Source organism: Nomascus leucogenys, chromosome X, assembly GCF_006542625.1.
Source record: "Nomascus leucogenys isolate Asia chromosome X, Asia_NLE_v1, whole genome shotgun sequence".
In the NCBI taxonomy this organism is placed as follows: Eukaryota; Metazoa; Chordata; class Mammalia; order Primates; family Hylobatidae; genus Nomascus; species Nomascus leucogenys.
The window spans coordinates 93,316,045-93,334,077 of record NC_044406.1 but is presented as its reverse complement, the minus strand read 5'-3'; the positions used below and the strand labels follow the sequence as shown (position 1 = coordinate 93,334,077).

The 18,033-nt window shown below is 35.7% G+C and overlaps 1 protein-coding gene across 2 annotated transcripts in view; it reads right to left on the bottom strand.

Annotated features, from left to right (window-relative positions):
- RADX (RPA1 related single stranded DNA binding protein, X-linked) overlaps window positions 1-15,844 on the bottom strand; it is a 68,638-nt gene extending 52,794 nt beyond the window's left edge. The window contains exons 1-3 of one of the 2 annotated variants that reach the window (XM_003262150.2): window positions 15,051-15,844; window positions 4,989-5,131; window positions 2,493-2,685 (exon numbers count right to left, since the gene is read on the bottom strand). In XM_003262150.2, the coding sequence (XP_003262198.1) occupies window positions 2,493-2,685; window positions 4,989-5,131; window positions 15,051-15,693 (979 nt within the window). In that variant the 5' untranslated portion in view covers window positions 15,694-15,844. The remainder of the gene's footprint in view (window positions 1-2,492; window positions 2,686-4,988; window positions 5,132-15,050) is intronic. The other variant, XM_003262149.2, reaches the window with a different exon arrangement.
- Window positions 15,845-18,033: the final 2,189 nt, after the last annotated feature.

Here is an 18,033-nt window from a genome sequence, read left to right as displayed (position 1 = left end):
GATCAGCTTTGTAGATTCCACTTATGAGTTAGATCTTACAGTATTTGTCTTTCTGTGCCTGGCTTATTTCAATTAGCATAATGTTCTTCAAGAATCTAAAAAAGTCAATCTCATAGAAACAGAGAGTAGAAAGATGGTTACCAGAGGCTGGGGAGTGAGTGGGGAGGGATAGGGAAAAGCGAGATGTTGATCAAAGGCTACAAAATTTCAGTCAGATTGCAGAAATGTCTTAGGGATCTATCGCATTGGATGGTGACTACAGTTAATAATAATGTATTATATATTTCAAAATTGCTAATAGATTTTTAATGTTCTTACCACAAAAAAGTGATAATTTGGTAAGCTGATGGATATGTTGATTGAGTCTTTCTACAATGTATATACACAGATCAAAACATCACACTAGACCCCATAAATATATTTTATTACTATTTGTCAATTAAAAATAAAGAAAATGCTAGGATAAAAAGATCACTAGTCAGTTTCATGCAGGTAATTTTTAAAGGTCATAAAGCCATAGTTCCCAACCTTGACTGTACCTTTGGGATCAGCTGAGGAGATTTAAACCCATAGCAATGCCTTGGTCCCATTCTCAGAGTAATTAAATCAGAATCTCTGAGGGTGGGGCACCAGTGGCTCTTTAAAGCTCCCCAAGTGATTTCAATATACAGCCAGAGTTGTAATCTACTTATACATGTAGGCTAGGCAAACTACAGGCTGCAGATGGCTGCAAGTTTTTGTAAATAAATATTTATTGGAATATTGCCATATCCATTCCTTTACATACATATGGCTGCCTTCAGTCTACAAAGGCAGAGCTGAGAAGCTGAAACAGAGACCATATGGCCTGCAAAGCCTAAAATATTTACTACTTGGCGCTTTACAGAAATAGTCTATTGCTTCCTAAAAAAAGAGGGCAAAAGTCCTGTTACTTATCAAAAATATAAGGAAGAAAATAGAGACTGCTGCTAACATTAATAAGAAGTAAAACTGTTTTAAAGACCAAAAGGTACATTTTAAATATATTATCACCAAGGCTAACATTAATAAGAAGTAAAACTGTTTTAAAGACCAAAAGGTACATTTTAAATATATTATCACCAAGGCTATCATTTATAAAAATAATTTCTGTATCTGCAGTTACTTACGTGAAAACATAAATAATTTCTCATACCTTAGAGAGTTTCCATTATGAAAATCTGGTCCTATAATTCTATATAGCAGAGGTAGCACGCTGTAAATCAGCGTCCTCTTGCCAACTTTTATTGTGTTTTCTTAGTAAGTCACAATATCTCTATCAGTTTAGTTCCTCACCTTTCTATAGCAAAAACTAATGAGGTAATAGACTGTGTGTACCAGACTACCTAGGTAATAACTTCTTCATCTAGCAAGATCTGACCAATGTCTGCAAAATGCCTAAGATTTTAATAAATAATCATATAAGGTTTTTGCAAATAAACACGTTTAAGAAAACAATGAACAACTGCTACCTTTATCTGAATATTCTCTAAGTAATTAAGCTTAATGGATTAGCTGGGGAATTTAGAATACACAGAAATTCAGGTCCAGAATAAAGGTATTATAAACCAAAAACAATATTTAAACTTAAGCAATGTAATCTACAATTCTTGCAAATGAAAGTGAAAAAATCACGGTCATATCTAAAAACAATTATTTAATATATTAATTTTAATGGTCCAAAAATATTTGTGATGTCAATATATCAATACTAATTAGGAAAAGCCCTTTCAAGATTGCAGCAATTGGCAAAATTTGAATACTGACTACAGGTTAGGTATTAGTATTGTATCAATTTTAAATTTCCTGATTTTGGTAATTGTACTCAGATTATGTAACAGAATGCTCTTGTTATTAGAAAATATATGCTGAAATACTAATGAAGTGTTTAGGCTTAAAGGGGTATGTATGATGGCTGCCACTTTCTCTTACTGGATCACAAGGAATATATATACATACATATGTGTGTATGTGTAAAGATATGTATATGTATGAAGAGAGATATATAATGATAAAGCAAAGGTAAATGCTAGTAATTGTTGAATATGCATAAAGGGTATATGGGAGTTCTCTATACCATTCTTTCAACTTTTATGTAAGTCTGAAATTATTTCAAAAAGTTAACAGAAGTTCTTTTCAGACAGCACCTACTAGTAAGTGCAAAATATATTCGTTATTAACTTAATATTATATGACCAAAAATAAAATAAAACAAAATAAGTACAACCCAAGTGGAGCTCATTCTTCAATCAACAATAAATGTCTCAGATAATTTTTCTTAATAAATAAAATAATAAATATGTATATTTATTAGGTTATGTGATTGCTTGAAAATTTTACGGACAAATAAATTTAAAGGTTTCATAGGTTCTAACAGCTTCAGTAATTTTTATGGTCTTTTTTCCTAATATGGTACATTGCAAATTTATATAAACAAAACAGCGATAAGACAACAAATTCATTGAATACTTAACCCATTGTAGAAATTAGTTTGATCTGTGGATCCACGGGGACAGGCTGTATTCTGAATGGATAACTCTTTTTAACAGAATAGTCTTGAAGCAGAAGAACTAAACCAACCCGCAAACTTTTATACCACTCAGGACACAGGGCATTCCACATAATCACTGACACTGTGCCTGAACTGTCAGCAACTTCCAAAAAGGTCTAGAAAGAAAATGAGTAAAAGCACATACATATTTGTCACTTTTATCTATACAGATAATATATAGCATATTATTTGTGATCATTTAGAGTGATGGAAAATAACATTTAAATTTTAATTATTTATTAATAATGATTCAGTTGTCAATTCTGCTAATATTGATCATCTAAAGATTAGAGATAGAGAAATCTATTGAGGTGGAAAGTATTTGGAGTTTTTCTCAGTATTAAAATACAGTGACAGACAACTTCAGTTCTGCCTAAAAGGCAGTCTGTAAAGTGTTTTCTGATTCTTAATTTCTTCTTAAATAATGATGTTATATTCCCAGACCCTTTCTCTAAATGAAGAATATACATTTTGGGTAATTCGTTCCTTTATTCATTAAACATTTACTGAATCCATATTCCAGACATTATGTTAGGCCCTGGAATGCAGAGATGAATCAAACATTGTCCCTAATAATAATAGCTAAAATATATATAGGACTTGCTATGTGCCTGGAACATAGGTAAATCCTTTACTAATTCAATCCTCACATCAATCCTGTAAGGTAAGCACAATTAGTATCCATATTTTACAGATGAGTAAACTGAGGCTTTAAAAGGATAAATAATTTTCCCTACATCATAAAGGTAAGAAATGGTAAACAGAGCTGAAACTTGAATTCAGTTCATACGACTACAGGGCATGCACTCTTAAGCACTATTACATACTTCTTCCCTACAGTCAGGGAGCGCACAGTAGAGTAAGATTAGCAAATCTATTAACAGGTATGTGTAACTGGGTTATGCATGCTCTGATAGACCTACGTAAGGGCATATAGTGGGGTCCTGAGTAGCATGTAGTTGATTCTCCCAGTGACTAGGCATATGGGTATACATGGAAAGACTTAAATCAGAGGTAAGCACTGAACCGAATCTTAAAGATGGCTTTGCCAGTCTGATGAGAAGTGAGAGGAAGAGGATTCTAGGCAGAAGAAACAACATGAGCAGAGGTATGAAAGGTAGAAAACAATTGGTTACTGTTAGAAAATTCCAGCTAGGGCAATTTGGTTAGTATGAAGCATAGGGAGCTCAGGAAGAGACGAGACTGGAGAGGCAAGCAAGGGTGAAATGATGGAGACACAAAGAGGTAGGAAGGCAACAAATAAGCGGAGTTAAAAAATCAGGGAGGAAAGTATTGCAACAATGAGAAGGCAAAAAACTATCGGGGAATGACTGAATAATTTATGATATAATGTGCTAAAAATATATAACTGTAAAGTATTATGGATGAAGAATTTTTAGTGATATGAGAAAATATTTAAGAAAATGTTAAATGATACAAAATTATATGCACAATATGGTTCCCATTTTGTAAAATAATTTAATGTGATATATGATATACACGCTCACATGAAATATGTAATACATATACATATGCACATATATGTAATATATATGATTAAATATCATAGATATGTGTATGTGTATATATATATATATGATATGCTTGTATATGTGTATATATGTGATTTACACATACACAAGAAAGGGAATAAAACACACCATGTTAACAGTGGCTCTCTCTGAGTGGTAAGATCTTCAAACAGCTTTCTACATTTTCCAAATTCCCTACAATAAGCATGTATAACTTTTATAATAAAAGTTTAATGAAACATCTAAAGTAGTTCTTGATATCATGGGAAAATACAATATAATATTAAGTAAGAAAAAATAGAACACAAACATATCAAGAAAGTAGAGCTCATGAGCATTATACGGCACAGAGAGTCAAGACAATAGAGAAGTATCACACAGATTTGACAATTAGAGTTACTAGTGAATGATAAGCTAAGGAAAAAAGCCAAGCTAATTGTGTTGAGAAATGGGAGGCAAGAAAGTAAAAACACCTAGTGTAGACTACTTCTTCAAGAAGCTTACCTGAAGAGAAAGATAGGGAATAGAAGAGTCATAAGGCCAAGGGAGATTATTTTCTTTTCTTTTTTTAAATGGGAGACTAGAGTATGTTTATATGTTGGCGCAGAAAGCATAGGTGAGAAGAAAAGTTTGAAGGAAAATAAAAAGGTGGGAAGGAGACCACCTGGATCAGGGAAATAAAGGGCACCAATACAGAAATAATTTCTTTTTGTGCCATAAATTATGCAGAAAAATACTTTATAATATACATTTATGTACATTTAAAAATTATTACACTGAACTTATGAAATGCTAGTTAAACGAACAGGTTATCATACTATGGAATGAGGTGTGTAAGTTATAATTTATAACTTTTAAATTAACATATGATATCTTATTACTTGTACCTGATATGGTTCAATCATCTTTTTATCAGGTTTTCCATAGTATCGTAGTTTTGATTTATGTAAGATCCTCACAAGCAAAGCAGGAAAATTTCTTCTGTTAGTCCAGGTCATTTCAAGGTGAGAAAGGGAAATTATTTTGGTATCTAGAATATAAAAAAGAGGAAAGAAATCCTGTTTAACATGTAATGGTAACTTCAAAGATCTATTTTAATGGTTAAAAATAGTAGCTTGATCATACCTAAAGTGACTCCTTCTTGCCAGCTAAACCTTGCCAGCTAAGTCTATATACCTCTCCCACATAAACTACATTTGATCCCTAATATTAACAGCTGAAATATATATAGGGCTTACTATGTGCCTGGAACATAGGTAAACACCTATATTAACCAACACGTTGTCCCACCTAGAATACCCTCCATCTTACCAAACCATTTAATAACTTCCTGGAAAACCTGGATCTAAACTCACCTCCCTTAAGACATTTTGTGAAAAAAACAAAAAACAAAAAACCTCAGTGTCATGGAATATTTTTCCCATTACTAAGCACTTACATATTTAATTTACAGAAATGGGCTAGGTGCAGTGGCCAATGCCTATAATCTCAGCACTTCAGGAGGGCAAGACCAGCAGCTTGCTTGTGCCGAGGAGTTTGAGACCAGCCTGGGCAACATGGTGAAACCCCCCATGTCTCTCCAAAAAGACAAAAATTAGCTGGGCGTGGTGGCACGTGCCTATAGCTCCAGCTACTCAAGAGGCTGAAGTGGGAGGATCACCTGAGCCCAGGCAGCTGAGTTCACTACAGCCAGGCTGCAGTGAACCATGATTACACCACTGCATTCCAGCCTGAGCAATTGAGAGCCTGTCTCAAAAAAAAAAAAATCATAGAATTGTTTTATTACACATTTTTGTATTGCCTTCACCTCAGTTTCATATGTATAAATTCTATCTCCCCCAAACATGACAGACATGGCCCTGTATCAGGACCTTTGCAATTGCTGTCTTCCCTTTAGATATCCAAGTGACTTTCTCCCTCCTCTCTTCAAGTTTTGCTCAAATATCACCTTCTCAGTGATATTATCCCTAACCAACCTATTAAAAACTGACCCCTTTACTTATCCTCCATTCCACTTTATTTTTCTACATTGCACTTACTATCTTCTCATATGCCATATAATTTACTTAGAAACGTTTTTATCTGCAAGCTTGCTGGCAGGTTCAAAAACTGCTAAAAAGCTATTCATCAACTTAAAGAATTAATTTGTAATACTGATGTATTCTTCCTTGGATTAAGAGAGGTTCCACCTGCAATTGTCTCCACATTTTTCTCTCTCACAGCCCATAGTTCCAACTATTAAGACTTGAATTTGCATTAGTACCAGTATTTCTTTTGCTAAGGCTCCCTTCATTTCTAGCTTTGTTCAAATAATGTTTTATCTAGTCAACATTTTTGACATAAAAGTCACACTTGTAATTTCTTTTTAATAAGGGATTAAGTGGTATTATATAATTATGTCTATACTATAAAACACACACACAATTTTTAGTATTAGGATACCCTGTAATTTTCCTTCCAGATTCTCCCAATAGATTACTATCCCAGGATCACAGGTCCTAACATTTGATCTGATATAATTAAGTGATTTCATTTTAATGTCAGATGAATTTCAGATCAGCTTTGAATTGTCTGGGATGTACATGGAACATTCTTGATCAATAAAGGCACATATAGCTCCTTTATTGTCTGGAATAAATTCAAGAGCTACATAGTTTTGTAAAACCAGAGTTCTAAGAGCCTCTGTTTCTGTTATAATTAGGTCCAGAGAGTTAGCTGTAATCAGACACTTTTCTGGTTAACATTTTTCCCAGTTTGGGTTTTTAACTCACAAACTTCATGGAATACGCATTTTATCTCTCAAATCTAAAAAAGAATTAGAGGCCCTTTACAGACAATGAAGAATTTGTGTAAATTCATAGTAATAAATGTGTTCATTATCAAAAAAGAAATAATGAAAATAAACTGGTTATTCAATATGCAATAGAACAGTGATTCTCAAAATGTTTTGGTCTCAGGATCCCTATACATTCTTAAAAATTATTGAAGATCTTGAATAGCTATTTTTTTTCTTTTGTTGAGATGGAGTCTCACTCTGTTGCTCAGGCTGGAGTGCTGTGGTGTGATCTCGGCTCACTGCAACCTCCACCTCCCAGGTTCAAGCGATTCTCCTGCCTCAGCCTCCTGAGTAGCTGGGACTACAAGCATGTACCACAATGTCCGGCTAACTTTTGTATTTTTGAGTAGAGACGGGGTTTCACCATGTTGGCCAGGCTGGTCTCCAACTCCCGACCTCAAGTGATCCGCCTGCCTCAGCCTCCCAAAGTGCTGAGATTACAAGCATGAGCCACCGTGCCCATCCTGAAGAGCTTTTTACTGTACTATAAAGTAGACTAAGAATTTTTTAAATGATCAATTCATTAAAAATAACAATAATAAACTAATATGTATAATTATAAATAACATATTTTTTTGAAAAATGACTATATTTTCCAAAACCAAAAAATAATGTAGGGAGAAGCGTGGCATTGTTTTGCATTTCTGCAAATCTTATTAGTATCTAGCTTAATAAATGACAGGTGGATATTCATATCTCCTTTGATATTCAGTTTGCTTTTATGTCACATGTCATTTAGCCCCTGGAAAACTACACTGTACACTTGTGAGAGCATAAGAGTGAAAAAAGGTAAGTAAAGCCTTAGTATTGTGAAAATAGCTTTGACCTCATGAATCCTCTGAAAATGTCTTGGGGCACCACTAGAGGTCCCTGGACCATACCGTAAAAATCATAGCAGAAGAATAAATCTAAGGAATGCAGGAGGAATAAAAATTAAAGCTAAAAATAATGAATCAGAAAACACTACACCACAATAAAAAATAGAATTGATAAATTCAATTCTCTGGAAAAATTAATAAAAAGTTAAATCTTTGGCAAGTCTAATCATGAAAAAGAAAACAAAAATGTAATACTCAGAATGTAAACAACTATACACACAAATAAAAATTGTTAAAAGATTATTATGTATGATTTTATATCAATAAATTTGAAAAGATCAGTGAAATAGATAATTTCTTAGAAAAATATGAATTACCACTATTGCCATAAGAAGCAACAGAAAACCAAACTAGGTCCTTACCCATGGAATAAAATGAAAAAAGTTTATGAATGATGGCTTCCAAAACTGGCAGCAGGTTCACACGGTTTTACAAGAAAATTCTAACAAATTTCAAAGAACAGCTCTTTCCCTGAGCTATAAATTGTCCCAGAGCCTAATAAAGTATAGAAATTGTACCACTTTGCTTTATAAACTTAGAACAATCCTGAAAAATTCCAACAGAAATAGAACAAGAAAGAAAACTATAAACCAAAAATCAGTTATGATGGCAAAAATCCTAAATACAATACTTATTTAGAAGCATGCACAAAGACAACTGTGCCATGATCGAGTGGAGTCCTAAATATCTTCTCTTATTCAGTAGGGGTATATTATATATTTTGAATAATTCTGGAGACTAAAACAGACATGTAAGTTTAAATAATTTTGTTAAAACATTAATACAGGTACCCCATATATATCTACACCTACTATGCACCCATAAAATTTTTTTTAAAAAATTCAGTAACAACTAGGAGACTAGGAGAATACAAATATAATGTATAATTTCCAAACTACTAGAAGAAAAAGAAAATTTTAATCCTGCAAAAGTAAAAAAAAAAAAATAAGGTGGCATATGGTAAACATAAAGTAGAATTTCAAGAACAGGTACAAACACCATTATTCACATTAAATTTAGATAAATTAAATTGATCTCTTAAAAGAAAAATAATTGGTTTGGATCAAAAGGCAGTCTTAGCTATACACTTTTTAAAAGAGACAACCCTAAAACAAAATGGAAATAAAGGGATGGACAAGCATACACTAAGCCCAGTGGTTCTCTTTTTTTATTTTTTGAGACAAGGTCTCACTCTTTTGGTCCAGGCTGGAGTGCAGTGGCACGATCAAGGCTCAGTGCAGCCTCAACCTCCCGGACTCAGGCTCCCCCCACCCCACCCCTGCACCAAGTAGCCGGGATTACAGGCACAAATCCATGCCCGGGCTAAGGTATTTTTATTAAATATGGGGTTTTGCCATGTTGCCTCGGCTGGTCTAGGCTGGTCTGGACCTAGGCTGGTCTCAACATGGACTCGGAATTCAAGCAATCCGCTCGCCCTGGTCTCCCAAAATGCTGGGATTACAGGCATGAGCCACCGCGACCGGCTTGCCAGTGGTTCTCAAAGTGTGGTCTCTGTACCAACAGCATTGTCACCAGCAGAGAACATGTTAGAAATGTAAATTCTAGGGCCCTACCCCAGACCTAATGAATCATACACTGGGAATGGTGGTCAGCAATCTGTATTTTATCTTGTTTTATTTTTGTATTTTTGCATTACTGAATTACTGTAGTCATTTTTTAAATAATTACACTCCAGCCTAACGGTGTTTCTTTACTGTTTTCCATCTTTCAAATCCATTAAAAAAAATGGCAAAACTGATTTAAACAATCATGTTGGAAACTAGATGTTGTGATAACATATTGTGCATCAATTCATTTTGATTATATACTTTCATGATTTTCATGTATTCTGTTTAGCTTTTTGGGATCTTCTTTGCCATTTCAAGTGAGAATTTTACTGAGACGGTAATATCTTTAAACCCCTCTCTTTTATTTTCATGGCATGCAATTGGCATTTCTTTTTTGCTTCAACATTTGAAACATACTGCCTTAATAATTTCTTTAAGTTTTGGTGTATTCTTTATCTTTGCAACCTTTTCCAAATTTTTTTTTTCTGCTTAAATTTTTTTCTCTGATTTTTGTAAGTGTAATTTAAATTTGTTAGTACCTGGATGCTTATTTGTCTCCAATTCCCATTGCTCATTTTTGCCCCATCCATTTTTTGCAGTGTTTCTTGACATTATTTGTGAATTCTTAGAGTTAGGAAGCACTTAAGTTATTTTTCTGACTGGCACTCTAGAGGTGATATGCGTGCCTACTCACATTTGAATATCATTGTCCTGATATGCTACCAAAAAGACTGTGGAAGTGGCAAACATTACTATTAGGAAAAATAGAATTCAAGGCAAAAGGGACAAAGAGGCAAATTCCATATTGATAAAGTGTAAAACTCAACAATAATACATTAATCAGTTATGAAATGGCACACGTTATAGTAACATCTAAAGCAAAACCTTTTAGAAATATAAGGAGAAATAAATGCAACTATCATCAGAGAGAGAAGCCAATATTCCTCTGAGAAATGAGCAAATAAAGTAGATTAAAAATAAGGATCCGGAATATGTGAATTATATTTTTAAAAACCTGGTATAATAATAAACTTTAAACCTAATAAATAAGCTTTTTCTGAACTTTCAGAGATTAAAGAAGCAAAAAAGAGCCGGGCACAGTGGCTCACGGCTGTAATCCCAGCACTTTGGGAAGCTGAGGTGGGTGGATCACCTGAGGTCAGGAGTTCAAGACCAGCCTGGCCAACATGGTGAAACCCCGTCTCTATTGAAAATACAAAAATTAGCCGGGTGTGGTGGTGTGTGCCTGTAGTCCCAGCTACTTAGGTGGCTGAAGCAGGAGAATCGCTGCTGGAGAACCCGGGAGGCGAAGGTTTCAATGAGCCGAGATCACGCCAGTGATCCAGCCTGGGAAACAGACTCTGTCAAAAAAAAAAAAAAAAAAAAAAAGAAATGCCAATTGCATGCCAAGAAAATAAAAGAGAGGGGTTTAAAGACATTACCGTCTCTGTAAAATTATCACTTGAAATGTCAGAGAAGACCCCCAAAAGTGAAAATATCAGTGAAATTTAGACTCCAAAAGGCTAAATAGAATACAGGAAGGTAATGAAAGTACATAATCAAAATGAATTGACGCACATTAAGTTATCACAACATCTAGTTTCCAACATGGTTGTTTAAATCAGTTTTGTCATTTTTTAAATGGATTTGAAAGATGGAAAACACTAAAGAAAAACCACTGGGCTGGAGTGTAATTATTTCAAAAGTGATTACAATAATTCAATAATGCAAAAATACAAAAATAAAACAGATAAAATAAGAAAATATAAATAATGAGTAACAATAAAATCTCTATACTTCCAAACCTGGGGGATGCAGCCTAAGCAATACCCACGGGAAATTTCAGAATTTAAATGCTTTTGGAAGAAACAAACAAGGAAATATATGAACCAAGCATTTAACTCAAGAAAGTAGTACAAGAAAAATATGAACAAAGGAAGTACATAAAAGAAATTAAAGATGATAGCAGAAATTAAGTAGAAAACATCTCCTCACTATAGATTTTGTTATTAGTAAAAGCAAGTGTCTTAAAAAACGCCAACAAGAAGACTGATAAACTTCTGGCAAGACTCACCATAAGAAAAGGTGAACACACAAACATGAGGATTGTGAAAAGAGTCATGATTGACAAGATAGGTCAGAAAACATAGATTACTACGTACAACTTTGAGATCTAGGTGAAATGAGATTTCCTAGTGAATTACCAACTCTCAAAAATGGGCTCTTGAAAAAGCATTATTGGTTTAATCATTTTCTCTAAAAGAAATTGAAAAAGAGGCATCCCCCCACAACCCCCAATCCCGGCCCAAGACAACAGGTTCAGATAGTTTTAGAGAGGAATTTTACTAAGTCTTTAAGGAACATATAATTTATGTAAGTACAGAAAGACGGGCAAGCTTTCCAACTCATTCCACTAGGCTAATATTAACTCCATATAAAAATTGCATTGAAAAAGTACTCTCCCTGCAAAAAACAAAAACAAAAACCAAACCTGTAGACCAAATTCACTTAAATAAACAGACGTAAAAATAATCATGACCAAGTGGGAATTCAAAAGTGGCTCAACATTAGTAAAAACATCAATTTCTTTCATTCATTCCTTTATTCAACAAATACTGAATGCCTGCTATGTGCCAGACATTGCTCTAGCTATAAGATACGGCCCACAGAAATGAAAATTAAAAAAAAAGAGTTGTGGATCTTATAAAAATGTAAGCAGGGAAAGAAAAACAGCTAAAGAAAATAATTTCAGAATGCTATGATTCTATGAAGATCATTTGCGGGGTGGTATAATAAGAATAAATGGGGGAGGAAATATTTATTTAAAAGGCACTTTTAAAAATGTTTTTATTTGAGCTGAAACTGGAAGATGGGAAGAAACTTTCCAGAAAGAGGAAAAAGCAGGTGCAGGAAAAAGACTGGAGGTTTGAGGATCAAAAAGAAGGCTGGTTGCTAGAACAAAATGGTGGAGGAGAAGGGTTAGAGATTAGAGAGGTGAGGAAGGGATTCTGTAGGGCAGAGGTCAGCAAATTATACAGCCCACAAGCCAAATCCTGCCTGTTGCTTGTTTTTGTAAATGAAGTTCTATTGCAACACGGCCAGACCCATTCATTTACATACCGCTTGTGGCTGCTATCCATATACAATGGCAAAAGTGAATGGTTGTGACAGAGATCATGTCTGGAAAGACAAAAAGATTTACTGTTTGGCTCTTTACTGAAAGTTCGCCATCCTCTGCAGTACAGCCTGCCTTCCAGACCCCCGTAGAGTTTGGGTTGCTGCCTAAATGCGATGGGAGCCACCTGAGAGATTTAGGCAGGAGGGTGTGGCACAGGCTAACTTCTATTTTTAAAAGCTATATTTGAGGTTACAATATGTGTTACCTTTCATATAGCGTACTGACCAGGAGGAGGCATGAGGGAGAATTTTGGGGTAACAAGATACAGAAATGTTCTATATCTTAAAGGGAGGAGGGTGATGGTTACACAGGTATATATACATGAAAATTTATCAAGCTGTATTTTTAAAACCTTTTTTTTACTGTGTACAAGGTAAACCTTAATGAAAAGTTTCAAAAGCACAAACGTGTGCCATAAACAAAGTTAAGAGAAAAAGAACAGAATGAAAGAAACTAATTTGCAGTATACAGCAGACAAAATTTTAATACCCATTAGCAAAGGAATCCTATAAATTAATTAGAAAAATGTCAAAAGATATATTTAAAAATAGTAAGATATGGGGAAATGGGCATTCTCATATGTATGTTGGTAAATGTAAATTAGTACAACCTTTTCAGAAGATGATCTGTCTATATCCACAAAATTAAAAAAAATTAAATACCTTTTAAGCCAGCAATTTCGCTAGAGGAAGCCGTTCAACAGCAATACTTGAACATAGTAAACAAAAATATGTGTACATTCTAATGATGCTTAGCATTGTATGCAATACAAACACACTAATAAGTGTCTAAAACTACAAATTACCTATTCACATGGGCATGATTATAGAAATTATGGCACACCCATGCTATGGAATATTGTATGTACAGATGTACATGAAAGATGCCTAAGATGTGTTTAGTGGAAATAGCAAATCACACAATGCGAAATTAATTCCTTTTTTAAAAAAATACACAACAAACTGCTGACAATTTGAGATTTTTAGAAGAAAGGTGAAGACACTAGGGAAGGTGAAAGAGGTCTTTCACTTCTCCCTAATATTTTATTATTAACAATTTGAGACACATAGCAAAACTGAACAAATTTTACAGTGAACATCAATATGCCCACTTCCTAGATTTTATCACTAACATTTTACTATACTTGGGTGGTATATTTCTAACACAATATACTTTTAAATATACAGATTGGGTTTTATTTTGGCATACAGACATTGCCTTTTGTATTATAAATATGGTTTTAATGAATGAATAGATATTATGACAAAATACATTTTACAAAGCATTAATCCCCTCAACTTTTCTTGTAGGGCACCAGTTTTTCATTTACATATTCAATTCTAAAAATTAAAGTGATCAGCATTTAGAGTAGTAATGCACTACTGCCTTATTTCACATTTGAGATAAAATCACTCCATTTTTTCACCCCCGAAATAGCTATCTTGCTTTTTAAAATTTAGTTATTTAAAACATCCTTGCCTGCACGTTTCTATAACATCTTTTTTTCCTTACAACTGGATGTGACTATAATTGCATGGTTTTTGAGCTAGTTATCCTTTTACTTTCAAGTTTGTTGCTCTTACACGTCACAGTAAGATTATCCATGATTTAGCATTGTGACAACATTGTAAAAGGGACTGAAAAGCAGTAATGTAGAAAATTATAGTCTTTCTCCTTGCAGTACTTTCTTTTATTTTATTTTTTGCATTTTATTTCTTTCCCCATTTCAAACGTGTTCATACCTACAGTACTATTATTCCCCTTAATTTCATCTGTTAGAGAAAAAAAAAAACGTATTTTAGAGCAGTTGCTGATGGCAAGCTAGTGTTTTCAAGCTAACTTCCTACTTCTGATACAGAAAAATTGAAGTTCCCAGATCAGTACTCTTTGTGGTGAGTAATAAGAAACAAGAAAATGAGAATGTCAAGCCTTCCCATAAAATCACACAGTTAAAAGGTGATATTTACATAACTGTTACAGGGCGCTTCAATCAATGTAAAGTATTAAGGAATACATCACGGAACATCCTTTTCGAATGAAGATTAAAACATGCAAACCCGCAAATTTTTACAACCTTTATGCTAAATTCAAATCTATAAGCTCTTCAACCGACACAACGTACTATTTCCACAACTGGATTGGGAATAAAACTAAGATTAATTCCACCACAATCAAACATGTAACGAACGTATGAGGAATACCGACTCCCACATCAGTACGTTTGCCAGACTGAATTTTAAGATGTAGTCAGACACACTTCCTGAATTGGCCACTTTTGCAATCAAAGAAACAAACAAAAAACACCAACAAAAACCACGGGCTGTGCAAATTTTATTGAGCATCCCTTGGTCATTTAAGAAAACTTGTCTACCTACCACTCCTGGCTTGTAATTAACAATACAAAAGCATTTTCATTTCCTTTCCCGTTCGCGCAAGCTCCTGAAAACTATTTTTTTTAAAACCCTCTGCCGTTCTTTCCAAACACTTACCGCTAAAGTTGTGTTCCTCAGGTTGCTTGTCTGTTAACCAGATATCTCCATAGGGATCTTCGTTATTCCACAGCGCCAGGTAATGACTCTTCCCGCCTCTTAAAGGCCTCTCTGGTTTCTCCTGGTGCGCTCTATTTCTGAAGGGAGTTTCTAAAGAAATACTGTCTGAAGTCTCCCCACAGTGGACGTTATCTATGCACAGGATTCCCTGGCCTATCCTTTTCTCATTGTAAAGACATGAGACCCTGGAAATTCTCATTTGAATGCCAACTTTAAGAATATTTTGATATACGAGAGAGTTCAAGCTGGGGTCCAGGTAGCACTTCTCCTGGTACACCCCATCTGAGATCGTCACATCATAGCAATAAAGGGGAGGCTTGGGCACCGTGTCGCGTGGCTCATCCTCTAACAGGTACCTCTGGACGGCCAGCACAGTTACAGGCACCACCTCCGAGGGGGTGACACACTGGCGAGGTGAGTCCATAATCTGCTCAAGAACCTTTTGGATCCAGGACCTGGGCCCTTGGGAACCAGCTCTTCGGATCACCCCTCCCGGGACCCCAGCCCGATTCCTCTCAGGGTTCGGCCAATCTAGCCCTGCATGTGAGGGACCAGCCTCAGGCTGTCCTGACTCACCAGACATTGTTGGATAACTGCGTACCCGCTTCACTCCCAAAAGCTAGTTTGCCCCGTCCAAAGCGGAGAGAAATAAAACCGCGCGCTTTGGCGTCGGTCGCTACTCTGCCCCTGCTGACAAGCAAGGCTCCGCCCCGTAGCGAGGCTGCAAAGACTTTACGCGTGCGCGCGCCAGCTCTCCCACCCCGCCCCTCGCTCCGAGCGCTTCCGACTCGAGACACTGTTACTAGGCAGTCACACGCGCGAGTTACGTAGCAGGTCGTCCGACCTTGTGCCCGCCGGGTTGCCGTCTGGGGGAGGGATGACAGGGGAAGGGGAGGGGGAATCGGTGGTTGTCATGGTTCTCAAAGAGGGAGGGGGAGAGCGCTTGTGGTCCCCTGGAAAGGAGGATGCCTAGAGGCAAGGGAAAAGAGAAAGTGGCAAGAATCAGGGTGCAGAGTCAAAGCTCAGGGATTTGGGGGTTTGGGCTTTGGGCCAGGAACAGAAAGTAATTTAGAGTTGGTTAACATACATTAATGTAATAACATGGGTTTCCTGTAGTATGAACAAAACCAGATAATTTATGCACAGCCTCCAGGACAGACCCTAGCACAAAAAGTCCTCAATAAACATTAGCTGCTATTGCGATTAGCATTAGCATAATTATCTGTAGTGGTTCCCTGAGTGTAGGGTGGGTGAATTAGTGTTTAAGTGCAAATGAAAATAGAAAACTAGAACTGGCTTGTAAAGGGCTGCCTTTAGATTAGACTTCTTAAAATGCACGTAGTTTTAATATAATACCTGGCCTAATATACATCTAGGGTATAGATTTCAGAAACTTTAATATTTGTTTGTTTAATGCAAGGCATATATCAGGAACGAATGTAAAGTGAAAAAGCTGATAAGAATAGTAAAAATTAAGGATAAAATATTTATCAGATGTACTTAGATGTACCAGTACACACAGAAGGGAGTAATTGTTCTAAGAATACTTTTTAAGATGGTTATGAGCTAATTTTGTTTATACTAATTTTCTTTGACTCTCTATTTTATCATTCTTTATTCACTATTTATGAAGTCTCTATATGAGGTAGGCACTGTTTTAGGCCACTGGGGATAACTGTAGTCAGGGTCCTTCCCTCAAGTTTCTTCTCATTGCTTGGGCTAAAGAGCCCTGCCGTTATTAATACTTAACTAATTTACTCATTCTATACAGATTTCTTGAGTGTCTGGTCTGGGCCGGGTATAGCCTTGCTAGGGAGACCAAAAAACATAGTAAGGGGACATAAAGTGGAGGGAACAGGAGTTAACATTTTATAAAATGTATGATTACAGAAAGGTTCTCTAGTAACAGACTGAACAGAACAGAGATGTGCAGGAAGTGAGGAAGTGAGCTATGTGGATATCTAGGGGAATGGCACTTGAATCAGAGAAAACAAGAAGAATAAATTCCATGAGACAGAAGCATACTGGATATTTTCAAGGAAATGCATAAGCCAATCAGTTGCAGTGGATGGGCGAGGGGGAGAGTGGTAGGAGGTGAAGTCAGAGAGGTAGCAGGGTTTCTTCTGTTATGAGCAAAGGAGTGAGGTGACAGTCTTGAACCCCACTTCCTTTGTGATACCTCCCCTCGCCAATTCAGTCTAGGATAATCTTTCTCTTCTCTGTATCACCCATTTGATACTTATCATCTAATACTTGCAGTTTAAAAAAAGCTTAATGTATGCATAACTCAGAGTTTCCCAACATGGGCACTCTTGATTCTTTGGGCCAGAAAGTTTTTTGTTGTGGGCTGTCTTGTGCACTGTAGGATGCTTAGCAGCATCTCTGGCCTCTACCCATTAGATGCCTGTAGCACCTCCCCCTCCAGTTGTGAGAACCAGAAATATCTCCAGACATTGCCAAATGTCCCCTGGGGTAGCAAAGTCACTCCAAGTTGGAACATCCGATTATGATCTGCATTAACTAGATCTTAAACTTTTCGAAAGCAGAAACTGATTTGTTCTTTCACTACTGCTATGCATGAAAGTCACTCAAATATTTTAAATAAGTAAAACATATAATTCACAGTGCCTCTCTACCAAAGGGAATATACAAGTGTGGCTTTCCATAAACAAACAAATACAATGTACAAAAATCCAAACTTACCAAACATAAAATAAGTTGCCTGAGTGTAGGTACTTTGTTATGTAAACTGCAGAATCTCCAGTGGCAAAATAAGTAGCATATAGTAGGTACTCAATAGTGTTGTTGAATGAATAAATGAAATTATGGATTTGTATTGCATTTACTGTAGGGGTCATTAAATGTCGACTATCTCTGTTGTTTATCAAAGGAGAATGTGTTTGAAATATTTCAAATCTGTTCC